General features: G+C 46.3%; 1 protein-coding gene across 3 annotated transcripts; it reads left to right on the top strand.

Annotated features, from left to right (window-relative positions):
* Positions 1-32: 32 nt before the first annotated feature.
* Positions 33-25,675, top strand: cul4a (cullin 4A). Of its 3 annotated transcripts, XM_088647331.1 has the most exons (20): positions 33-698; positions 3,220-3,335; positions 7,411-7,515; positions 10,750-10,818; positions 11,102-11,175; positions 11,470-11,632; positions 12,263-12,352; positions 13,515-13,597; positions 14,797-14,864; positions 15,439-15,557; positions 16,620-16,812; positions 17,151-17,255; positions 17,723-17,833; positions 18,249-18,334; positions 18,594-18,701; positions 18,797-18,910; positions 20,079-20,184; positions 20,944-21,116; positions 21,889-22,041; positions 23,181-25,675. In XM_088647331.1, exons 1-20 carry the CDS (start codon positions 563-565, stop codon positions 23,274-23,276), a joined length of 2,268 nt encoding a protein of 755 aa, XP_088503457.1. In that variant the 5' UTR covers positions 33-562; the 3' UTR covers positions 23,277-25,675. The 3 variants fall into 3 exon arrangements, with proteins under 3 accessions (XP_088503457.1, XP_088503458.1, XP_088503459.1); XM_088647332.1 differs by lacking the exon at positions 7,411-7,515 and having other exon boundaries at positions 557-698; positions 10,751-10,818; XM_088647333.1 differs by lacking the exon at positions 33-698 and having other exon boundaries at positions 3,256-3,335; positions 7,411-7,470; positions 10,751-10,818.
* Positions 25,676-25,995: the final 320 nt, after the last annotated feature.

The raw sequence follows: 25,995 nt of genomic DNA, 5'->3' as shown, positions 1-25,995 counted from the left end.
TGAACTACTGTCAAGTGCAGACTAGGAAAAAAAAATCCTCCCAAGATGCACTGGCTAGGAGGTGGAGAAAGAAGCCATTTTGTTGGTATTTGTTTTCCAAAGATGAAGCTGCTGAGATTGTTCAGTGGAGTTTATAGAGTGGAGTTTCCACATCCGTAAAGAACTGGCGATGGTATAATGACTAACTTTTTAGCGACAGAGAAGCAGGGTGTCGTGGATGTACCTGCCACAGACTGTAGATAGTTTTTGTCCTTTTTTTTTTTGCGCGTCGGTCAAGTGCAACGTACTTCTTGCAGCACCTATACGAGAATAAATTCATACTAACAGGTTCCAGGAGGCTCATGGCGAGGAAGTAATGTTGGAGGAGTACGTGACAAAAGCCCATTGCAGCGACCTGTCAAGGATCGGGCATTCGGGACACCGGACACATGCATGATATAACGGCAAGCCTAACAATTTTCCAAGAGACTTCCTCTAAGAGACACCATTACTCGGGCACTTTGCACCCAGTTCAGAGGAGGAAAGTCTTCGCTTGCGCTGTCCGTGCCCTCCATCTGTAACGATGGCAGAAGACATCCGCCACAGCACGAAGGCAAACTTCTCCGCGCTGGCCGAGCACACCAACGGCCTCACTAAAACTTCCACGCTCGCCTCCAAACCGGGGGCCTCCAAGAAACTAGTCATTAAAAACTTCAAAGGTAGGTCCGGCGGAGAAGGACGCGAGCTCCGCAGGTTTGTCCGCAGCCAGGCTTGGCGACGGCTGGCAATTGGCACATGTGGGATAAACGGAATAAGCCCAGTTTTTTTTTTAAACAAAAAAACGGTCTGGCTATAATGTATCCTTAAACATTTCTTTTGACAAAAAATAGTAAAAAAATGTAGCCAACTAGGTTGGTTCTAAACGAGCTTGAGCTGTTCAGCGCTTCAGGATGACTTTAAATGCCCGGGATTGTAGTGGTTAACACTGGCGTGACTGAGCGTCGGTGAGGTGGTTGTTGTTTTTGTTTTTTTGTGTGTGTGTGGCCTTATTACATAACAGTTGGAAGTTAATTCCGTGCACATTCTAGAAAGGGTGCCGCAGAGGTCGCCATTCGTCCAGGCGGCACTCGTTATTTCCCAACTCGGCTTGAACTTCCTGGACGCCGTCCGGCGGAGCGGACCCGTCGCTCTCCTGCCTGCGAGGCTCTGAGCCCCCGCACCCGTCCCCGAAAACCGAGAAATCGTTGGTGTTTTTCCGCTCGTTTTACCTTCTTCACAAACCCGGCATGCCTCGCAGCCCGGGCTAAGAGCCACTGCACTAGAGAGGATGTTCGTGCAACGTTTACACATAGGGGGGTGTGTGAATTGCTCACATTTTCTTTTTCTTCTTCTTCTATGTCCTCAATATACCCAATAATAGGGCCGTTTGTATTGAATGAGCGATGTAAACCTACACGAAGCTACACAGGTCAGAAGTTTCTCCAAATACATGAGCTTGTAGTGCGGTGCTGGACTCAGTGCAGCTACAGTACCGTACCTTACACCCAGCAACACCAGCACAATTAAGAGAGCACTTCTGTACATACATACACATGTATGGGCTACGGGCAGTCTTTTTTATTCCCTCCCAAAAGCTTCAATTCATATATTTTTTTCCGGAGACGAGAAACCAGACGGGTTCTTTTAATATTCGTTTGAGGCTTGAGGTCTTGAGGCTGGCCTGAATAAAACTCTGTTGGAAACATTTGACACCGTGTTGCGGTCAGTTTGCTGCCGACACGCTTTTCATCGCCTGCCCCCTTACAAACGTTACTGATTTAAGGACTGATACAAGGGATCCCTGGAAAATAATAATAGATACGGTAAAAGGTCTTGCCTTTATGCATTTTTTGGTTTTTGTCAGTTGGTGACAAGTATTTTTGCACCCTCAACATCAGTGTTACTGATTTGTTACCGATTACTGAGCGCAGAGTCCCGCATGTGGTCAGGTGATGGATAACGAATTCTAGTTAATTAAGGACACGGGGGAAATACTGTAAGTTGTGTCCAGACGTTATGCAAATCCAGACAAACCTTACATGGACGAAGCTGGAATAACAAGTGTCCATTGAACCGGAATGCTACAAATGGAAAACGCAGAGGAAGGTGGAGATCCATTTTCCCGGCCGGTTCCTGCCCTGTTTTGAAGGCGAGGGGCCGGAGTGTCGGACGGTGCTTCGGGGTCCTGGCTCGCTTTCCTGCCGGTTATGGACACTTGGGGAAAGCAGCTTTGCACGCTGCAGAGCTGAAGCCGAAGAGGCACCCAGGTCGTGTCGCACCGTAAATGACTCTAGGGGATCATTGACGCGATTGACGAGCCAGTTCAGGCGGCGGCGTCTCCCTGTAGTAGTGGGGGCTCCACACCTGCGTTTTTCTCGAAATGTCAGTTGCCTCTGTTCTTGTGTAAATACGTACTGTTTATTAGGCTCAGTGTCCTCTGAGAAAGTTAAATGATTAATACTCCGGCAACGCACCTCTGTTATAGTTCAGGTGGGTAGCTGCGTCAGCATGCGTAGACTGCGCATCTGTTATATAAACAAAACCAAAACAGATCCCCTCCGGAGTCCTTTAGTCTGTTGACTGTGGTTTCAGTGTGTCGCCAAGCTCCTCATTGCTTCCGGGCATTTTCAGCTGATGGATGTTGTCGAAAGTGGGACGGAGTTAGTTGTTGGCCTGGGAGTTACTGGTCAGGGGTCATTACCTGAGGATTATCTGGAAAGCCAACCAAAGTGGTTCACCTCTGAAGAATTGTTCCCCTGTGAATGAGTAGTGGCTGTAGCCCATTAAGGACTTGTTACTTCAACATCCTCGTTCAGAATTGCTCTCTAGGCTGGACAATTGAGTACAACTCTTGCAAAGAAGAACAAGATCTGCCAGTTAACGTATCTGAGTCTTGAAGTCAGGGATAATCTTTTGATTGTTACAGGATGTTGAGTCCAAGCTGTTATCACGTTGATTATCAGGGTACATCCAGGATGTCAACACAAACCTGTTCCTAGCCCCGAGAGCCTGTGAGTCTACAGCATATTGTGGGAATGAAATGTGAGCACGCTATAGAAATACACAAATTCTGTAAATCACCAGTTCTGAAATGAGGCTTATTTACTGACACTTTTTTTGGTCATTTCACAGTAGCACTCTGAACTCTGGTATTCAGTGATTTAATGGGTGTTCTGATTTAATTTAGTATTGTGTTTTCAGATAGACCAAAGCTCTCAGAAACCTACACTCAGGAAACATGGCTGAAACTTCAGGAAGCTGTCGGAGCCATACAGAACAGCACTTCCATAAAGTACAACCTCGAGGAGCTCTATCAGGTAAGTCTGTCGTCTTCATATCCTGAGCATAAAAAGATGAGCATGTATGATTTTACATTAAGCATGTATGAGTGACATTAAATATTGAGTAAATGTTTTTCTTGTCATTTTGATTAGTCAGACTGTGGTGCGCTTGACTGTTGTATAAGCACTAAATCACCTCATTGGTGAGTGTTGATTGAGCACAGGAGATACAGGTGAAAATCGAGAAAAACACAAGAAGGAACATCTATGCCCTGCTTTATCAAGGGAAGAGTGCTTTTTCTCATCTTTATGTTGGAGACTGGGCTAAGTCAGTTCAGGTGGACTGAGCAACAGTGAGTTTGCAAATGTTTGCATACGTCCGAATAGCTGATTGTGAAGCCCAAGCTTTATGGTCTTAGCAGGAGTGTCCCATCGGTACTGAAGTGCATTTGACTGATGGCGACCTGACTGCGTGGCACCGTGTTGAATCTCTCCTGTTGCCCATCCTGACATGACAACATTCCAGCAGGACAGTGCACATCCTCATGCTTCCTGTGAGGTGAACATGTGACAGTCATACCGTGGATACCCTTCACAGCAGGCTTGAGCTCCAGGGTTGAACTAGGACCATGTGTGACATGTAGCGCTAAACGACCAGTCAGCAGTTGAAGATTTCTTCCAGAATCTGCTGTAATGGAGTCCCACAAGACCTCATCTGTGACCTGGTGCAGCTCATAAATGTGCCTTTTACCTGACTAATGAAATGCATTCGTGAAAAAACCAAATCAGCCTCTTAGAATTGGTAGGCTTGGGAAAGCACTTGTAAGTGTGGTATTCCTGTAGATGAGCTGTACAGTGTTATGGTCAGAGTGTTCTGAAAGCTCAAATTCAAGTTCACGTTTATTTGTCATTCCAGCCATTTACAAGTGTACAGTGGAATGAAATATTGTTCCTCCTGGTCCACCGTGCAAATACAGACAGGACACGGACATAGACATTGTAGACAGGATACACATAGTGCAAAGTGCAGATGGTGCAATTTATGAAGCAATGCATAATACAATACACACAACACACTGTGATTTAAGCCCTGTTTCTGGAACTGGAGAGGGTGCAAGTAGATTCCAGGGTGTTGAGGAGCCTGACAGCCTGCAGGAAGAAGCTGTTACAGAGTCTGGTGGAGCTAGATGGAGTCCCACAAGACCATATCTGTGACCTTGTGCCAAGCATGTGTCAGTACCAGCCTAAGACTTTTCTCATGAGTGTCATGTCGTTACAATAACAGTTTCGAGCGCGAGATTGTAATGTTTCTGCAGATAAGTTTGTGAATTTGTTGTAAGTTTCTTTTCAAGTTCAGTATGTCTCCCAACTGTTTATGGTAACATTTGTTAATCAGGTCTGCCCACCAGTTGTTTGCATAGGACTAGATATGGGTGTAGACTTCTTTGCATTGAACGTTCCTGTCTTTCTCATTGTCACACCTGATGTGTTTCGCTTTCAGCATTTTCCTACTTTGTAACTTAAGTTTTGTGAACATAGTTCACTCTTTCTTTAATGCAGACCTTTCCTAGGTTTTGTCCGTGTTAAGTCTGATAACTGGTGTCTCTGGCGAAGCCTGCCAGCTTGGTTGCCCACATTATGGTCACAGATGCGGACGGATTTGTTTTGAGTGCTAGACGTCCTGTTTGCTAAGCATTGTGGGCATATAGGTCATGTGAGTTAGTTATAGCAGCTGTAGGGTGATGCTGAAGTACACTAAACAGAGGCTGACCAGAGTGATGGACGTGACACATTCTGACCAATACAGAATTGCAAAAGGCAGCACCCTTGTTCTGAGGTGTTGGTAACGCCAGCAATTTGAATTCTTGTTTGGAACCCAAGGGGCTATAGCAATAACACTTTCTGCTCTCTGCTCTCATCTGTATGAGATATTTAAGCTTTTTGGCTCCTTTTTATTCGTAAATTTCTGATTGGAAGGTAGAGTTAAAAGTAAAAAAAACAAAAACAGCCGGACAGTGACCTGAAATTCTGATTGCTGTTTTTGTTGAAGCTTTGTTAAAGCACGGTTGTAGTTTTTCTAGAGAACAATTCTGTAGATAAAAGTTGCACGCAGGGTGGTCCTCAGTGGCTCAGCCGGCAGAGGAGCTCGTGTTTAGCCCAGGCTAAATCCAGGGGTCAAGGGTTTGAGCCTGGGTCATGTGACTATCCAGCCGGCTGGGTCCTGCAGGCTCTGGGCCACGTCAGTGAGGGAATAGCCCCTCCCCCAGGTGGCGCTGTGCACCCTGTCTGAAGAGGAATGTGCGGGTAGTCGGCACCATCTACACCTCTTCAGTCGCCCCTTGTGGGTACAGGCTCCTCGTTGGAGCTGCGACAGAAAAATCTTCGGTAATTCAAGATGGTTACATACTGAGCTGCTTACTGTATTGTGAATAAAGAAGTATTCCTTTATTCGCACCAGACTTGAGCCCCATTCAACGTTTTTGGTGTGAACTTGGACGATATGTGACATCAGGAGCTAAAAGACCAGTCAACAGTTGCATATTCTTCCAGAAGCTGCTGTAGGAGTGAAGTGGAGTCCCACAAGACAGCATCTGTGACCTGGAGCAGCTAACAAATGTGCTCTTTCCCTTTTGGGTTTTTGCAGATGGGCAGTTTTCACAAAGCTGTTCTGTGGATTCCATCATAATGACTAATGAAACACATTTGTGAAAAACCAAATATGCATCTTAGAGCTGTAGAGTTACTAGGCTTGGGAAAGCACCTGTAAACATGGTATTCCCGTTGGTGACCTGTACAGTGTTATGGTCTGGTCGTTCCTAGTATGTACGGAGAAAACTGATCTCACATTTTGATTTTTAGTTCGTTCATATCCTGCTAGACAGTTTTCTGTTTACACTCTACTGTTGCTGGAGTACGGAAGCGTATTGCTGCTACCAAGGGAAAAAAAATCCTCACGCTTATCTCGTAATTACAAGAAGAATTTTTCTCGTAATTATGACTTCGTAATTATCGGGTATTTTATTTTCTCACGCGATAGCACAATTGTCATATAATACCTATATTGCAAAGGAACACGGTAAAGGTTTTTTCCATGCTGAAAAGAGAAGAAAAGAAACAGCGTTTTGGCCGTGAGGGCTTCACGGCCGAAAGGTTACTTTTTTTTCCTCTTTATTTATTCCATGCTGAAAAGAGAGAAAAAAGTTCCATGAAGCCCTCACAGTCAAAACGTTGTTTCTTTTCTTCTCTGTTCAGCATGGAATAAACCTTTAATTTATTCCTTTAACACTATAGCGCTTTCAAGTTCTCGTGGGTATGCGCCCTCGTGGCTCCCGCATCAGGTCGGCCCTCCACTGCTGGGGCTCGAACCCGGGTCTCCGGCGTCACTAAACGGGGAACCAGCCGGCTGAGCTCAGGGGAAATCTCCCCTCAGCCCGGCGGCTGAGGTCCCTGCTATTCACCGCCCTGACAGCCGACTCGCGCAACCTGTAATGTCGGCCGTGTCCGTTACAATACCTACAGTATATCGCTACGAGCAGACTTCTAGTTTTAAGCAGTGGAAGTGATTGCACGTGTAACTGTTCATAACGGAACCATCAATGCTTTGATCTCTAAATCCCACAAAACGGATCCTCATGCTTGTAATGATTCTGTTCATATTTGCTAAAAATTGCAAGATTTCGTTATGACTAAACCCCAGTCGAAATCTGTACAAATTCTGCAGCGCTGGACATTGACACAATCATCAAACCGAAAGTGCTGGCCAAGCTTCTACATGCATTCAGTGCACAACGTAGCAGGTTGTACATACACTGATGTAAGCATTGCTATAAGATAGTTATGCTATGGGAGAATTCGTTATCTCGTAATGACGAGATAAGGGAACAAATTAATTTTTTTCCCTTGATGGCAGCAGTTTGCTTCCGTACTGGAGTGCAAAGCGCTGGAGCCATGTCTGAGTTTCTAAATAAGACATGGACGATTGAGAAGTTGCGAGAAATGTTAGCTTTGTTGTTTACAACTGTTGATGTTTGTTTATGGTCATCTTTCATAAACAAGTTTTTAATTAACATTATCTTTATACTAATTTTCATCTTTCTCTATATTTTCCTAGGCAGTGGAGAACCTGTGTTCTTATAAAGTGTCTCCTACGCTCTACAAACAGCTCAGGCAGGTGTGTGAAGGTCATGTCAAAGCACAGATCCATCAGTTCAGAGAATATCCTTTTCCTGGCTTGGAGAGAGCACTGAAACACAAGACGTAGTTTCAGTCCTCAGGGTTGTTTTGGTTCGGTTCGGTTGGTTTTGAATTTGTCGGGGGACGTGTTTTGGAAGTCACCGTGACTATTCGGTAACACAAAGCAGTGGGTGCTTTGAGACCCAGCTTACCCGCCAGCTTTTTGCAGGGTGTGAAGCAGTGGGTCTCGGCAGTGGCCTCTTGAAACACAATGTCCATCTTTTAGTGAACAGATAACCACAGGCCCCCTCTTGCTGTATGGAATAATATATATTTTTTAAAAAACCCTCCAAAATACAAAATCTATTTGTAAACTTAATCTTACATCGGTGGAAGATATTTTTTCGTTTAAAAACAGTGAAACGGATTGAAGGTAGTGTGATCCGAACTCACAGTCAGGCTTCATTTGCTTTAATTTATGAGTTTGCCTCAGACCTGACCAATGTGAGCTCTGCTGCATATTGGCCCAGATTTTGACATGTGGGAGAAAGGACGCTGCGCCAGTGCCTGTGAGCATCAAGTCTGTTGCCGTCTTTCTTTCTGATCGTTGGAAGTATGGCATACCCAGCCTCGCACAGACAGGTGGCTTGCCTGTTTTGTGGGGTAGACAGCAAAGTATTTCAACCACAACGTCTCCAAAGAACAACTGAGGGAAGATGACACATCTGCCCGAGACAGATTTTGTTCGGGTTGTGTTTTCTTCCATCGTGGTATGAGGTTAATGGGGGGGAAGGACTACTAAAACATGTTAAGTTAAACAGCGGTTGATTCGATGGCTGGTAGCAAATACAATTCGGTGACTAAGACACCTAATATCGAGAGAAACTCGATGAGAAGGCAAGACTTTTTTTTTTTTTTTTTTTGCTCGTTCATGGATGCAAAAAATGTTGCTTTAAAAAAATGCCCTATGTAAACTCTCGCGCCTCCCTTTTGATCCTTAAATGCCCCCTTTAGTGGGGGTGCATCCCACCGGTTGAGAACCCTGGTGACTTAAGTCAGAAACGTGGGGGGACATGAGGTGTGTGGTGAAGCAGGGCACTTGCAAGCTTCATCACTTCATCGTGGGGAAAAAAGGCCAGACGCAAGCTATTTCTCCTAGTCGCTGACTCTGCTCCCTTTAACGGTTTCAGTTAAACTCACAGCTGCTTCTTTTTCTCCCCTTCCATTATTGCTTTGCTGTTAGTCGTCTACTCTAGGTGTATGCGGTGTGCCATTCTTTTTCGTGACTTTCCGTAATTATTTGCAGTGCTGTCATCGAAAATAGTTTCTCTTTTAATAGAGATGGTGTAAGCGTGGCGTCCTGGAAACATTTGGGCAGCTTCAGGTCGTCTCCCAGAGTTTCTCCCAATTCACAGAGTCGAGTGCCCTTGTCACGAGAATGCTCAGCAAAGAGAGCAGTGTCACTCCTGACATTTTTTTTTTCTGTAGTGGACATGTTGGCTCTTGGGGATATCCCACTGGAATTCTGGGAAGTTGTGTAGCAGGCAGGATAATTATTCAAATCTCGCCCCCAGCAGGAAGCAGCAAGAGCCCTCTGTAATTGCCAGAGTCAGGTTTGCCCCCTTTGTTTGAAGCATAGCAACCTTCACTCCAGATCAGCACGATGACACTGTGGAGGTGGTGTGTTAGTTCTTGTCCACGGTGCTTAAATGTAATCATCAGGAATTCCGTCACGTCCCTCTGCTTTGTTGATTAAGGCCGATAAAGGCATTAGGGCTGATAAAGTTCCTAACTTGTCTCTCGTCGTGAGATGGAATTGAGCATGGATCTTCGGAACACACCTCCCGGCACGCGTGGGATGTCTTCTTTTGCTTAATCCCTTCTCCGCTTTCTTTACGTCTCAGAGGGGCCGGTCCTTGGGTACTTGGGCCCGTTATCAGTGCTTGTGGCCCTAAACCACGAGTAACTTTTGCCTGCAAGAACTTGAGCTGCTTTTGCCTTGCGAGTCCCCCACTATTCCCCTCCCCCGGCCTGAGAGTAGAGCAGATCCCTGACTCGACCTTATCAGCGACCCTCAGGTTCATGGAGATCCCCTCGACCGCGATGAGCAGCCAGCGCTGAGGACGAGAAGCGTGAGGCTGGGGGGGGGCACAGAAATTCTGTAGTACTGATGTAGATGCCGTGCGGTGCAGGTCTGTGTGTGCTGATGGTCCACACTGCTCCTTTCTCACTCCTTCCTGGCCCCTAGCTGGAGGGCAGAGTGTGCTGATCTGCGGTCTGCAGGCCTGTGATAACACTGCTTTGCTGGGCTTCGATAGGGAGAAGGAAGGGTGGGCAGAAGTTCATTTTAATTACTTCTTAGGAAAGCGTGCTCACTGGTCACTCCCGCATCTGTCCCTAGGTGGCAGTATGTGCCTGAGGCTGCCAGCGTCTTGACTGTTGTGTTGTCTCCTGCAGTAGTTGTGCCAGTTTCGCACTTTCACCTCTCTTAAAAATAGCTTCATTCTCTGTGGTTCTCACACTGCTTGTTAATAGCATTTCAGCCCAACCCAGTGTTAGCTGTGTATACATGATCTTAATTTTTCCACAATTTGTACAATTCAGCAAAGATTTTGTTCTGACTAATGAAAGTTTTGCATATTTTTCTAAACCTTTGGTTATTCACCTAGTTGAGTTTAAATTTTCCACTGTTCTTCCGGTCAGGCTACAGTACGCTAAACCTTTGTCACATGGGATCTGCCTCAGCTGGGTGAAAGTGTTTCTTTTAGTGGTGAAAGACGATGGCGAAGGTAGTTTGAGTCACAACTGGATGTTGTGATAAGGTCCAGTCTAGAACTGCCATCTTGTTCTCGGAGGTTGTCCTGACTGTCGTCTTCAGGTGAGGACGAGACCACACGGTTCCCCTCTTCCTGATGCCGTGGGTTTCGAAGAAATAGATGTTTTAAGAGAAACGTTGAAAAGAGGTTTAACGGGGACGTTTGAGGACATTCACTGACCATCTGTTCTGCAGTGTTTTCAAAAATAACAAAAAAAAAACAACCCCCCAGAATGTAAAATAACAGATACTTCTGTCAAATGTGTTGCATGTCCTGGGTATTTTTGAGTTTTGGGACCCTGCTGTTGAATTTATGGTGTAAGTCAGCGAAGGAAATGTTCCCGAATTTAGACACGCTGCCTTCTCCTCTGACCAGGGCTGAAAAACAAAAAATTAAGATTTTCTGGTGAGGGGGAAAATCCTGTGTAATTTTGTTTTTCTTTTCCTTAATATTGGTTCACAGATTCTTTGGACTATGTTTCTTTTCTAAAAAGGATGAATAAATGTTGGCAGGATCACTGTAGGCAAATGGTAAGTTGATTTTTTAATTGTTTTTTTCCGTCCTAGAAAAGAAGACTCACAGATATGCTCCATTGTTTGAGATGACGCACATGGGCCTTCTTTAGAAATCTGTGGGGAACGCATGACTAATAAACCTCAGCACCGTACCGATTTTTAGAAATGTTTTGTTCTTCAGAAAAACAGACGTTAAAACGTTGGTGTTTTGGTGTGACCTTTTAAGACTGTAGATTTTGGTGATAAGTTGGACTGTCCTTACATTAAAATAATACATATTTTTTCATGTTTCTCGCAGATCATGATAAGGAGCATTTTCTTGTTTTTGGATCGAACATATGTGCTGCAGAACTCCATTTTACCATCCATTTGGTAAGTCCCAGGTGATTCTGAAATATATCCTTGGCCATCAGCTGTGGTTCGTGGCTCCGGCTGCTACTCCAGTGGGGTTTATGACGGATTCAAACCTGTTTCTGGCCCCTTGTTGAGATCTCCCGGATGGTTCCTCGCTGGCCGAGATGAAATAGAAGGTGAAATTACTGATGCGGTGACGTCAGTTCATCGTGTGGCCGCAAAACAAAAACCCTTCCGCCGTTTGCGCGAGCCGGACTCGGTGCCGGGCCCTGTCCGCGTCTCCGTGGCTGAGCGCTGGCCGTCTCTTCGCAGGGACATGGGGCTGGAGCTCTTCAGGACCCACATCGTCAGCGACCGGCTGGTCCAGAGCCGGACGGCGGACGGCATCCTGGAGCTGGTGGAGCGGGAGCGCGGCGGCGAGGCCGTGGACAGGAGCCTGCTGCGCAGCCTGCTGGGCATGCTGTCGGACCTGCAGGTGTGTGGGCGGGCCGGAGGAACACCCGCCCTTGCGTCAAGGGTTACACCTGCTTGTGCCTTTTTGTTTTGTTGTTGTTTATTTCATTGCTTTTTTTTTTTAACCCACCTCCAACTTTGGAGGGCTTCTTTATTTTCTTTTTTTTTATTTTTTTCCTCTCTCTCATTTTTTTTTTTAGACAATAACAAAAAAATGACATTCACAAATAAAATCATTCAAAAAACGTCCTACTAATGTTCTTGACATCCATTAACAGCCATTCAGGTATGTCTCTAATGGGCCCCAGACATTCCTAAGCTCATGAAGTTTCCCCTGTAAATTATTTGATTTTAATTTCAATGCTGATGTCAGGACTTCCCAGAAGTCAACAGGGAATCCCTGCTCAGTGTGGTATTTCCGGGGATAATGCTGTCGTGTTACTGCTCCGAGATGATACTCCTGCGTGCATAGGTGAACAGCACTGATGATGTTCACAAGGTCCAAGTGAGGAAAGTTTCAGACAGCCCTATTTTCCTAAACTACAGTAACTAATGGAGTGACGGAGCAGGAAAAAAAAAATTTCTTGTCTTTGTCTTTGAGGTTAAATGCCGACACTGTTTTCCAGATGGCGTTTTTTTCATTTCTTCGCAGGTGTACAAGGATTCGTTTGAGCAGAAATTCCTGAAGGAAACAAATCGTTTGTACGCAGCAGAGGGCCAAAGATTAATGCAGGAGAGAGAGGTAAATGTAACCCAGCTCTTCCATCGTGTGTTTTGAACCTGTGACAGGAGGGAAGGACATGTTCACTGCTAAGGACACCAACTACATCTTGTTCAGTCGCTCTGGCCTTTGACACCTACTCTGCTTGCTTAGTCACACACCGAGCAATCTTACTAGAAAAAGAAATTATAGCATCAGATAGATTAAGCATTTGTGTGAGGTGTTTTAGTGGTATTAATCCAGGAGTTCAAATAATGATTTTATTTCATACATAGAAAATGCTAACAGCTGTTCATAGAAAAGCAAGAATAAAATGTAAATAATTTTACAAAAACTTTATGCCGTCACAGGATGTAAACTGAGCTTTCTGGACAATGCAACATTATCATCTTTCCACCTTAAATACTGAGTTCATTTTATCAAGTCATAGTCCTTTTATACAGTCTCCTGCTGAGTTTTCACTTTTCCTGCTCAAAGAATGAGTTAATCCCCTTGCCTAAGGAATGCTGTAATGCCACTGTTAGTAGAGACCTCACTTGTAAAGTGAGACACCCATGCTCATGCAAACTTCTTCATTGCACGAATGCACTGCAGCTCTGCAGCTGTTCTCATCCCTGAATGTAGGGACACTGTATACATGTCATACAGTATGTGCAAGGTGAGTCCCAATGCACGTTCAGCAAGATTTATCTCTGGTGTGCAGTAAAGAAGGAACGTGAATGGAGTAAGTTTGGAAATGTGCAGTGGTAGAGGTTTGATCCCAAAGAGTTCATTTTCCAGTGGCCCACTCAGGCCGAGCTGCTGCTGTAACTGTAGCTGCCTAGTGTGGGCTGGGTATTTCTCCACAGTGTCACCTGAGATGTGGTGCATGATCTCATAGGTGTCGGAGAGGCATCCAGTTACATCTTACAAAACATATTTTTTGTCATTACCTGTCAGGCGGGTGGAGAGCTGCTGGAGTGTAGCGTTGCAGCCAGTCCAGTGAGATTGCGAAATGCACAAGTAATGTTTCTCTTGCCCTGTCTACAGTAAGAGCGACTTGACTTGATTAAACTGGCAAAGGAGCAGGCGTTTGTCCGCCTCGAACAGCAGCAATAATGTATCCAGGCAGGGGGAGGGGGGAGGCAGGAAAGAACATACAGTAGGCCGTTGGCCACAATGTTGGCTTTGTGTCCCCCTGCAGGTGCCGGAGTATCTGCACCACGTCAAGAGGCGCCTGGAGGAAGAGAACGACCGAGTGATTACATACCTGGATCAGAGCACACAGTGAGTGCATGCTGCAGTTATACAAAGCCTGGTCTTTCAGAAGGGACTGGGATCACTCTGACGGACATGATCTCTGGTCACCACCAGTGAAGGATCCTCCTATTTCACCAGTACCTATGATCACCAGTACTCATAATGTACCAGCAGCTTTATCACTTACACTGCCCCCGGGAGCTGAAGAGCACAGGAGAGAATGTCGCTGATTAACTTGGTATAGCCAGAATGCAGGCGCATTCATCGGCAAGCTAAGGATTTGTCAAAGAAACCCCGAGAGGGTCCATATTATTCGCTAGAATGAAGTGGGTGCAAGTCTTTAATCTTGGCATCTCTTTTGATGACGAGGCTCATTACGGTAACTCATGTGAGCTCATCTTCACAACTCAGTTCTCAGCCTCTGTGACGTAAGGCATGTGACTTTTACCAGGCGACAGGCGTCACATGCTGCTGTCACACAGGTCAGATTCCGTCGAGTCAGCAGAATGGTTCCCATCCGGTTGATCAGACAAAGTACTGTGGATGCTGAGTATTGCAACAGTCTCTCGGCAACATTTGGCCTTGATGTACCGTCGCAGTCAGCGCAAACTTCACTGACTGCTACAGTACATGAAGATGTACAGTTTCAATTCATTGGCGAGGAGTAAATGCATGCGCTGTTCAAGGCGAGAACACAAAACTCTTAAGACAGCTAGTGATGGTGTTCAGAAGTCTGTGGACTAAAACAAATGTCTGAATTTGCCCCAAACAAAAAAACGAAACAGCCTTGGCACTGAATGAATGCAGCTGACAAGAAAAGAAATCAAACACTTCAGTCTGATACGTTGATATGCCTTTGATGGTGTTTTGGTGTTAAAGTGACAGCACTGCTGATCCTTATTTATGACAGTACTGTAGTGCTCTTGCCTTGATGAACACCAGAGAGGTTACGAAGAGGAGGAGACTGTTTGCCTGGTGTAGCTCGTGGGGTTGCTAGGAGTAGCCAACACCTTGACTTTTTTCAAGCTGGGACAGTGAGGTATGAGTTCGTACTTTGAACATGAGCATTCGCGTCATTTTTCGAAGTCCAGGCCTGCTTTTGTTTGAAGAAAAAAGTGCTTGGAAAACTTGCACGTTATAACTTTGTGTGTTTTTTTTTTAAATGGTTGATGTGACGAAACGGTTGATTCGTCGCAGATTTTAGCTGTCTGTTTATTTTTAAACAGGAAGCAGCTCATTTCTACTGTGGAGAAGCAGCTGCTTGGTGAACATTTGACAGCCATTTTACAGAAAGGTACATTCGTGACTTGTCACCAATAATAATAATATTTTTTTAAAATAATAATACATTTAATATATTAATCAAATATATATGATATATTCAAATATCTTATAAATAAATATTAATCAAATAATAATATTTTAATATTATATTAAAATATTATATTTTAATATAATAAACCCTTCTTGAAACAGAAATGACAGAGGCCCCGCCTTTCTAATTGAATATTCATCCTGTCAATGAACGTGTGAAGAAGGGTCCACAGCCGAACCTTTCTGTCTCTTTTCCTTTCCCTTCGGCACGGGATAAAACGGTGCCTGTTCCCATACGAATGTTAAGTTAAGGACATAAAATTCATATTCTGCCGAAAAAGGAAGAGCGTAGTTATTTCATCATCCCAACAGAGCTCTCCTTTCTTCGGCCATTCGTGGGGGCGCCGTAACCCGCAGGAAAGAGCCGAAGGCCCCAGAGAACACTGCCCCTCCTACGGGCTGTGAGGCGCCCCCGAGCCCCCTCCTGCCTTTCGCTCCCTGGTGCAGACGGTAACCTCCTGCCCTCTCGCTGTCGTGGCCCTGGTCCCCCGCAGGTCTGGACAGCCTGCTGAATGAGAACAGGATCGGCGAGCTCACCCTGCTCTATCAGCTCTACGGCAAGGTGAAGGGGGGCCTCCCTGCGCTGCTGCAGCACTGGAAGGAGTTCATCAAGGTAAGGCTGCCGGCTGCGCTTCTGGTCGCGCTCTGATCTGGCTTCGTCGCTCTGCTCTCCTCCCCCACTGAGAGCTGCTGTGCTGGGGAGAGTCCTGGTGCAAGCAAAGTGCTTCTGAAGTTGCCCAGCTGATGAAGGACCTCCGTCCGAAACGTCCCGTTTCTCCAGACACCTTGTGTACTACACCATGACTTTTCTAACCTCTCTCTCTATATCGTGCACATGGTTAATAGCTATTATGCACGCAGATAAGGTAGGCCTAGTAGTGATTAATATATGTGGGCCGTGAGACTTGCTTTTAGCCATGGTTGTGGCCCAGTTGATTAAAAAGGTTGAGAGCCACTGATCTAGAGCCACAGTATGTCGAGGGTTGGGTAGAATTCGTTTTTTGTTATCGCATCATTAATTAATGAAGTATGATATGGTCAGATGTTACGGATTCAAACTTTTTTTTGAAAAACGTTGGGTTTCACTGCTCGGGCGATTCTAAATTGGGTCGACTGGGAAGCGTCCTCTTGAATGGGCACACTTTGCCGACGAGTATTCAACAGCTACCGCTATAGACGGGGAAAAAACGCCTGAGAACCCTCCATGTCGGCTCATTGACAGGCAGTGGATGGTTCATTTTGGGGGTAAAATCGGTGATTCATATGGTCTTGGGTCTATGGTCTATGGCAGTGGTTCCCAGTCCTGGTCCTGGTGACTCACATACTTGTTGGTCTTTGTTTCTCCTGAGCCCTCAGTTACACAATCAAGCTCTTCATAATTTAATAATAAAAGAATAACTTGAACTGTTTGTACCTAGCCCTCTCCTTCAATGTGTTGGAGCTTTGACCATAGTATTTTCTTAGTGAAATAAAATGTCAAGCTTGTGCCTAGGAACAAAATGCAGATATTCCAATGAAGCAACTTCAGTTAAGGCTTCAGTGATCTGATGGAGGAGGGCTGGAATGGAAACTGGCAGGTGTGTGGGGCACCAGGACCAGGACTGCGAACCACTGGCCTGCGTCCGCGCGGACATCGTGCTGTTGTGAAGTGCTGTCTGGCTCTGTTTGTCCCCAGAACTTTGGGGCTACCATTGTGGCCACCCCGGAGAAGGACAAGGACATGGTGCAGGACCTGCTGGACTTCAAAGACAAGACCGACCGCATCACCGAGAGCTGCTTCCAGAAGAACGAGTCCTTCGTCAATTCCATGAAGGAGTCCTTTGAGACCTTCATCAACAAGAGGCCCAACAAGCCTGCGGAGCTCATAGGTACACCTGCCCCACTCTTCTTACCAAGAACCTGAAGTGTCTTTCTTAGGGGATAACGAGCAGCTCTTTAGTCCTTTTGGCATTTGACTTTTTCTCTGTGGAATGATGATAAGATTATTGACTGTTGCGGATCGTTTAGAACTTGTCAGGAATTAAGATAATTGAAAACTACCGTCAAGCAGTGACTGTGTTGTATAATGGCACATTTAAGTCATAAAAAATAGTGGGTAAAACAATACAGATCTAACCCAGCGTGTTCTTGCATTCTCCTCGTTTCTAACATTCGTAAAATGCTGAACTTCTCTTTGTTCTTCCATTTTTTTTTTATCGGACCTCAGCCAAGTATGTGGATTCGAAGCTGCGCGCTGGGAATAAGGAAGCCACGGAGGAGGAGCTCGAGAGAATCCTGGATAAAATCATGATCATCTTCAGGTTCATTCACGGTGAGACGGGATCTGCTGCTGATGCTGTGAGATGGCGGTGGCCCGAAACAGAGACGGTTTCCAGCCCCCGCCTGAACGCGCGGACGGGTGTCGAGACGTGGTTATGGACTTGAGCTCTTGCAGGACGTTTTCACTGTTGCTTTATTCAGATTAAACAGAGAAAAGTAATCTTCAGAACATGTAACTTGGATGCCGACGGTTATTTTTTGGTCCGCGTTTGTTGGGCAAGTAAATGTTAGATCTTAAACAGAACTGTTGTTCTGATGGGCCGGGGTGTGTTCCGCATGAGGTGCCGCTTTTACTTTCTAAATCCCAGCACACTTACGATGTCGAGTTGCTGGTTTCTCTTCGACCGCTCTCCTTGCGGGGGCTTCGTCTTGGGCGAGCCCCTGGCGTTTCTTGAGCTTGAGTGGTGTCGCAGTGAGCGAGTCCCCCGTGATTTCAGTTGTTTTCGTGCTCTTGAACAGGAAAAGATGTGTTCGAGGCGTTTTACAAGAAGGACCTTGCGAAACGCCTGCTGGTGGGAAAGAGCGCTTCAGTAGATGCTGAGAAATCCATGCTGTCCAAGTTGAAACATGGTGAGTGCCTGGGAAGTCCTTATCAAACACATTTATGAGAGCTTTGAACGAGTGCACGGAAGGTCTCTAGTCACTGAGGTATTATGAGACTGATGTGGCCAGTTAAAGTGTCAGAATGCAGCTGAACGTCTTAGCATCCTACAACACTTTAGACTAATCAATGATATCTTGGCCTTAAAGCCCTTTCAAGGCTGTCTTATTAGAAAAGCCCTTAATAGTGTCCTGGTCATTCGTACACGTCTTGCAGCTTCTCCCCCGTTTCTTCAGCCAGTATTTCTAGGGGAGCGTATTAGAAATGGAGTTGCCAGGCTCTCTTTTCGTGTACTGAAGTGCAAAGGAACCGCAGCAGCTGTGCTTGTGAATGCATGTGTTGTGGTGAAGTGGTTCTCTGTTCCCGTCCTTCAATCCTCCGCAGAATGTGGGGCGGCCTTCACCAGCAAGCTGGAGGGGATGTTCAAGGACATGGAGCTGTCCAAAGACATAATGATCCAGTTCAAACAGGTAATTCACCTTTTATAATGAGCATCGCTTCTACCTATGCTTTGTGTCCAGTTTATAAAAGCCAACATTCAAGTTATTTTTGTAGATAAAGAGCTCAGTTTTAAGTAGCTTACTTCATCTGCGCTGATGGAACGGCGAAAAAAAAGCGGTCGTTTTGTGACCGTTGCACTGAGTTGTTGTGGGTGACGGGGTGACAGTATTTCGAAGTATTTTTAGGCTTGGTCTTGGAAAAAGTGGCCATGCGTTTCTTTGTTTTCAGTACATGCAAAACCAGAGTGACCCGGGCAACATCGAGCTCACCGTGAACATTCTCACGATGGGCTACTGGCCGACGTACACCCCCATGGAGGTGCATCTTCCTGCGGAGGTAAGCGCTCGGCTCCCGGCCCTGCTTGCTGGCCGCCAGCCGGGGCCCTGCGGTGACACTGACCTTGCTGCCGCTCTGTGGCCCTGTCGAGGCAGATGGTGAAGCTCCAGGAGGTGTTCAAGACGTTCTACCTGGGGAAGCACAGCGGCCGCAAGCTGCAGTGGCAGCCCACCCTCGGCCACGCCGTCCTCAAGTCGGAGTTTAAGGAGGTGAGAACGGCCCGACTCTCCCTCACACTCTCCCTCCCTCACACTCTCCCTCCCTCACACTCTCCCTCCCTCACACTCTCCCTCCCTCACACTCTCCCTCACACCCTCCCTCACACTCACACACGGCTGCTCTCCAGCTTCTGGCGCTGACTGGTGTCCCACCCTGCAGCGTGCAGGAGTCTCCGGCTCTTCGTTAACCTGGAATCGTCTCATGCCAAGCAATCGCACCATCCGTGGACTTCCTGCAGTGTTCCGTCTCCTCCGTCAGTCGGTATCTTAACACACGCTTTCGGAAGCGTCAAGTGTTCTCAACCGAGAGATGTTGCTTAGAAATGCAGAATAGCACTGCATCGTCGCCGTCGTCATCGCTGTCGGCAAATTGCAACAGAGCGGAGGCTCCGAGTGAGAGGAAGGCTTTCGGCCCGTCTCTCTGATCTCCTCGGAGGATCTGATCTAGTCGTTTCTTACAAGCAGCTAGGGTATCGGCTTCAGCAGCGTGACTGTGTTACCTGTTCCTGAAAGTCAGGCTTGTTAACATGATGGCATATTCTGGCTTTTTCCACTCTTTCGTTTTTTTGGTACAGCAAACGGCAATAGGAGATTTCTATAAAAACAAATTCCATGCTGCATAGAAAATGAAACCTGAGAACATGATAGTTCTTTAATATCCTATGAGCCTCGTACTGACAGAGGCAAAGCGAGTTGAAAGACACAATAAACAATTTATAACACGCTGCAATAGCAGAGTATTGAATGTCTCAACCACTTACTATAATCGCCCACATGTATTTTTAATTTTGGCACTTACCCACTAACAACCACAGTATGAGGCAGCCTTGTTCCCATCCCGCAAAAACCATGGTGATGGGGCAGCATTTCGTGCTCATTTTGTGTCTGGTTTGTGTGTTGCTCTAGGTCCGTACTTTAAGCGCACAGTTTTACGTATGATGTAATCTAACATGTACAAGTGCGCCACATAGACGTGTTGCTCTGCTCAGTTTAAGAACTAGATTTAAAGTTTTAGTTGAGGCTGTCTGCCCGTTTGCAGGAAGGAGTCTGGGTGGAGGCGAGAGCTGACAGTCGCTGGTGTCCATGACAGTCTGAGGGGATGATGCTGTGCGTGCTGGCACACACTGGACTGGCACTGACTCTGGGGTTGCTTTCACAGGGGAAGAAGGAGGTGCAGGTTTCACTGTTCCAGACACTGGTCCTGCTCATGTTCAACGAAGGGGATGAGTTCACTCTGGAAGACATCAGATCTGCCACTGGAATAGGTACACTGCCCATAAGAGTGGCTTGGCCAGTTTGGATGATTTTCATTAATGTGGTCCAAAGGCCCTGAAAACCACCTAAAAAACGTCCCTCGAATATAATTTCCCTTGGTTGCTTTGTATGCTGTGTTGGTTGTGTAAGTGTACCCATGCTGAAGCTCGTCTTAAGCAGCAGAGTATAAAGACAAATTGTCATGGGAGCAAGGTGTCTTTGTGCTTTGCCCTGCTTTACATGCAGATTAAAGTGCCAGACCTGAATCCGTGACAGTCATAAGTTACTGTCAAAGTTATATAAACCAGAACTAACAAGAAGTGGAGATCTAAGTAAGGATTGTTTGTTTTTTGTTTGTATTTTAGGTAGCCAAGAATCCCTTTAATTCTAAAAGACCAAGAGACGTGTCTGAGTCATGTTACCGTAATGTCATGAGTTTTACATCTGTGACATGAGCCTTTTGAAGCATACTACTTCATTTTTATTATTTTGCAGGTCGCTGCACAAAAGATCATTTTAGTGATGATGGAAAGGGGGGGAAAAATGTTTGATTTTTCCATGCAAGAGGGATAAACTTGCAGTTCCACGGTTCATTCTGCATTTTTCTAAAAAGAGGCTTAAAAAGGTTGAGTGAGGGGCTGTTTGCAGGCAAGTGCCTGTGAACTGACACATCGGAGGCCGCGGTGTAACAGCCAGTGGTGTGGATGAACTGTGTCCGATGGCAGAACGGAATCCGGCGAGTGTTGCTCACCCTGTGGCTGTCTCCCCAGAGGACAGCGAGTTGCGGAGGACGCTGCAGTCTCTGGCCTGTGGGAAAGCCCGGGTGCTCCTCAAAGACCCCAAGGGCAAAGACGTGGAGGACGGAGACAGGTTCCTTTTCAACGGCGACTTCAAGCACAAGCTGTTCAGGATAAAGATCAACCAGATCCAGATGAAGGAGACCGTACGTAGTTTTCACACAGTACTTCACCAATGACTGGAAGAACCCTCGTTCTCCGCGTGCATTGGAACAAGGTTTTCGTCAGTATGAGTTGAAAGTATGTTTGAGCTAGTCAGCGGTACGTGCGTTTCTGGGGGAGAATGAGAATTCGTGTAGTGACATTCCGTGTTTTATCTCAGTTTAATAAACTGACTCCGTGTAAATTAAATGGCAGTTTAATTGAAAATGTGCCACCAAAGGAAGAGTAATTATACAGCACGTTTACGCAATAGGTTTTTGAGAAAACCCCGATGAATTGTAGTCTTGTATTTCTAGCTGACAGGGTGTAATGCTGAAAGGATTAGGAATTTCCTCCATTCATCAGTCTGGTATAATAAATACCCCCTTGTCCCGTCTTTACTCAAGACTGAGCACCAGACTCCCGCTTAATGTGGTTTGTTCTGGAACCTCTTATCACGGCCTGTCTGTCTCTGAGGACTGTGTTTTAAGTTGCCTGTGCAAAGTTTTTATCGGAGATTTGAAGGGGAAGTCGGTTCAGGATCTTGAACTGCTAACTGTTAGTCATTTATAGGGTTATGAGGAAATCTCAGTGGCGGGTCTTTTTGTGGTATATCAGCTGTAGTTCCAGTGTTACGCCGGAACGTTCTGGGCACTGCACGGGCCACCGAGAATGACCTTTGTCCTCTGGCCCCGGGCAGCGGCCCGGCCTCTGTGTCGAGTTGTGCGTTGTGCCCTCGGCCGCTGCCCTCACTGTGCCCTCTCTCCGTGGCACCAGGTGGAGGAGCAAGTGAGCACCACCGAGCGCGTGTTCCAGGACAGGCAGTACCAGATCGACGCCGCCATCGTCCGCATCATGAAGATGAGGAAGACGCTGAGCCACACCCTGCTGGTGTCGGAGCTCTACAACCAGCTCAAGTTCCCGGTCAAGGTCTGTACTCTCGCGCCCTGCGGCGTTCGGTTTGCTGACAACGAAGGAAGGGGACCGTTGTGAACAGACAACAGTCTGTTGTGAATTTAAAAAAAAAGGATTCTATAACCTGGGTCTCCTTCTGAGCTGACGTTTTTTAATAAAATGAGCCAGTCAAATGATGAGGGGTTTTTATCTCTTTTGTTTTTTTTCCATCGAAACGTGAAGTGTTCTGTTATATGGAAAGCATGACCACATTGCAACACGTCAGAGTGCTTATTTCTGTGCAGAAATGCCCATGTTTTGTTTTTTCTCCTGCTTGCCCATACCTTGTCCAATTGTCTGGGAGGTATCAAATAACTACATGGCAGCTTGTTGTCCTTTAGAGACAAAATTGTAAACAGTTAAAGAATCTGATGCCAGTAAGTTACCCAACTACCCAAGTTACTTTGCATTCCACAAAATGATAAGCTGATAAAGCCAAGTAAGGGTGAACCTGTCTTTCTGCATGGCTCTGCTTTCTGGCATTGTTTAAACAGCCAGGGCTAATCAAGATTAACATCCCCAAAGTTTCCATAATTAGGTTCTAATGTGACTTGACTGTTCTGCATTCACCCTAATGATGCAGTGCTTGCTACATCAGATATAAAGCAAGAGATTTCAGTTTTCTTATAGTCACTGGCCAAACAAATCCTGACTACTCTAATCTGAGCCGTTGGGTTTGGTGGCTTCATTTATTTTTTGATCAATTGAGGAATTCCTGTCATAGTCTTGCCCCTTGTCGAGGCAGGTTTCCAAAGTGATTTGTAGCATTCAATGAAGATGATCATCTCTGGGTTGGCGAGTGCCCTGGGCAGATGTGCACCGAGATGAGACGGCTCAACGTTGCGCACAACCTAGAAAAGAGTTTTCTGTGCCCCTCAGCGTAGTGGCCACATGCGATTCCTGCATGTAGGGCAATTACAGCTTTTAAAATGCTTATCTCCAGACCCCATCGGCAGGCAGAGCTCGGTCACAAGACCTGTTTGATTTGATCAAATACTGGACATGCTGTCCTGTGCTATGGAAAGTACTTTCACCAGCCTCTGAGAAATGTGCGTTATTTCCTCGTGTGTATTGAAAGCTCTTTTGCTTTTGCTCTCCCCCGATGCCCGCTGCAGCCTGGAGACCTGAAGAAGAGGATCGAGTCTCTCATCGACCGGGACTACATGGAGAGGGATAAGGACACTCCCAACCAGTACCACTACGTGGCGTAAAGTAAGTGCCGCTGGCAGTCGTGGCCCGGACTGCGCTGCACTGCTGGGCGGCTCTCCGCGAGACGACGGACTGCTGTCCCGGCCGCCCCGCCCCGCCCCGCCCCGCCCCGCCCTGCCCCTGCGCGCGCGGTCGGCGGCCGGAGCGTCCCTCTTGCTTTTGCTCCTCGATCCTCGGCTTTCACTGTCGTTTTTTGTTTGTTTGTTTCCCCCCCTTTCAGTTCTCGGTTCGCCCCAGCTCTCGACATTTTCTGGCATGGCCGGCGAGCAACGGGGAACGTTCTAACGCCTCGCGCCGTTCCGCGCTAGCGGACCGTGACTGAGGTTCGCTCTGCAGGGGGGAGGGTGGCGAAGTTGGCGTTCGCGCTAGCTGGCCGCGTCGTCGTCTTCAAGTCGAGGCGAAGTTGCGGCTAAGATGGCGCTAAGGTCATGACCTGCTTGCTTCTGTTAGGTGGTCTTCTCTTTTGGTAGCATCAAAAGAAATGTATTGCTTATAAATGCAACAGATTTAATTTAATTTAATTTCAGGAAAATTACAAGATTTGTCATTATGCACACAGACATCCTTCCACTTTCAGTGCCCGATTAGTCCACTACAGCATGGCCATGGCGTATCTCGGCTGACAGCGAGCACAAGGATACGCCTTCCTGACACACGCAGTTTAGGGATACCTGTTGACCCGGATGGCATGCCCTTTGGATTGTGGGAGCAAACGGGAGTAGAGCACCTGGCGAAGACCCATGCCGCCCCAGGGTGAATGTGCAAGCTGCACACAGAAGAAGTCTGTCCCCGTCCCAAGAGCTGCGAGGCAGCCGGGCTCCCTCCTCTTTCAACATGGCTCACTTTATCATGCCGATGAACACTTGTCATGGCCGGGAGATTCCACACGTGCTTCGCACCAGTTCGCACGCGCTGCCCTGCTCCTGTCGCAGAGCCTGGGCGAGCAGCGCTTGTTAGCTGGTCTCCGAGTCCTAGATCACCCCACAGATGCTGAGAGGGGCGGGCAGGCAGGGTGTCCAGCAACATAACTGTCACATTGTCACCTCGCAAAAAGTGTCTGTTACACGAACAGCACGAGGGCGTACGTTGTGCTGCTGAAACGTCGTCACTCCGGGACTTGATCTAGGGGTGGTGACCCTCAGTCACAACGTTTGGCTTTCTGTACAAGCCCAGCTCATCACGCTCAGATTTCCCCAAGCGTTTGTCTTTTGCGCAGAACGATCTGCCAGTTTTCGTGGTGGTCTGCACTACCTTGATTCATTGCTCAAGAGGGATCGCCTCTGATGCAGTGGACTTGACACTGCGGAAAGAGCCCTAAAGGTGGAGAGGGATGTGATGATCTTGCCGGGTTTTTGTGACTCATGGTATCGCAGGTTGCAATCTATTATCGCAAAGCACTCCCCAACAGCTTAGCCCAGCTTCCAGCACACTGCTGGCTCCAACGCGTTGTTCTCCTGACTAGCAGAGCACGGCGATTCCTCTGTTTGTCTTCCCTGCCACGCTACAGGGCTCGGCATTCAACAGGTTAAATCACCTCGTCACATGTTGCCCAATCAGCCTAATCGTTTATTGACCTGATTCAGGGCTTATGCCACAAACACCTCGAGGGGGTCCCAGTCTTTCTTCATTGATTTTGCCAATCAGAACGACAAAAATATTCAATAACCAAAACTGGTATGCTTTAGTATTCTAAAAATATGCATGTATAAGTAGCGATGTTTCTTTTGATGTCCAGTATATTCACACCACCCTTATTTAGGTGATTTACAGGTTTGTGCACACTGAGTTTAGTTGTTGAGGTCCTGTTTTTATGGAGTTAAGAGAGCAGTAACTTTTTAATAATAGGATGATGAATCTATAATAAGCCTAAAAAGTGCCATGCAGATCAGGCTTCTCTCACAGAGATGGGTGTATCAGTTAGCAGCACATGCTAAAAAATGTTGGTCTTTTCTAGTGTTTCAGCAGTTTTAAGCCAAATCTTTTCGGATTGATGCTAACGAGCTGTTATTTTTATTGTGTTTCTCCGATTAGGTAATGTTGATCCATTACAGTTTTGCCTCTTGAAACATAAATTGTAACCTACAGGGAGAACTCTCAAGTGCAATTTTACTGGTTCACTTTCAGTTGCCCTCATGTGGGCGTGATGAAGATACTATTAATGTAATTGAAAAAAAGGCAAGGTCTGGTAATTGATGGTGAGTTTGATGAGCACCTTGGTATACACTGTATATATGTTGTTGGGTATATGACAGAGTTGATTTTTGAGAATTGTGTGAGTTTTGTTCTGGTGGTATATTGCAGAATGTGATCATGTAGATGGGTGGCATTAATAAAACTGCTGTATTTGCTAAGTACTGTATAATAGCATTGTGGTATTTTATTAAAAAAAGCAATCTCAGTATTTGGTGCCACGTCTTATTATTCTTCATGGGTATCCATCGCTTCTACAGTCTCGTTAACGTAATCTGTTCCAACCCTTTACCAACAGCCAGGTTGTGCTATTAGGGAAACTGAAACATTTTACAGTACATGCACTTCTGTACAATGGAGAAACAAAAGGTGCTGATATTGCATAGATAATAAAATGAAGAAAATACTGTTATTCTTTCTCATTTTTTCCTATTTTTTTTAGCTGTTAGCTGCTGTGTATCTAGGTGGATGATCCTGAGGACCATACAAATTCTGGAATTCTGCAAATATAAAGTATTTTCAAGGCTTCCT

This window comes from Lepisosteus platostomus, chromosome 2, assembly GCF_059453375.1.
Source record: "Lepisosteus platostomus isolate fLepPlt1 chromosome 2, fLepPlt1.hap1, whole genome shotgun sequence".
Taxonomy (NCBI): Eukaryota; Metazoa; Chordata; class Actinopteri; order Semionotiformes; family Lepisosteidae; genus Lepisosteus; species Lepisosteus platostomus.
This window is presented reverse-complemented; position numbering and strand designations above follow the sequence as displayed.

Coding starts and splice junctions, on each gene's coding strand:
- cul4a (XM_088647331.1), top strand. CDS start 563: ATGGCAGAAGACATCCGCCACAGCACGAAGGCAAACTTCTCCGCGCTG. Junction 11,176..11,469: donor TCCATTTTACCATCCATTTG/GTAAGTCCCAGG, acceptor GTCTCTTCGCAG/GGACATGGGGCTGGAGCTCT. Junction 16,813..17,150: donor CAAGCCTGCGGAGCTCATAG/GTACACCTGCCC, acceptor ATCGGACCTCAG/CCAAGTATGTGGATTCGAAG.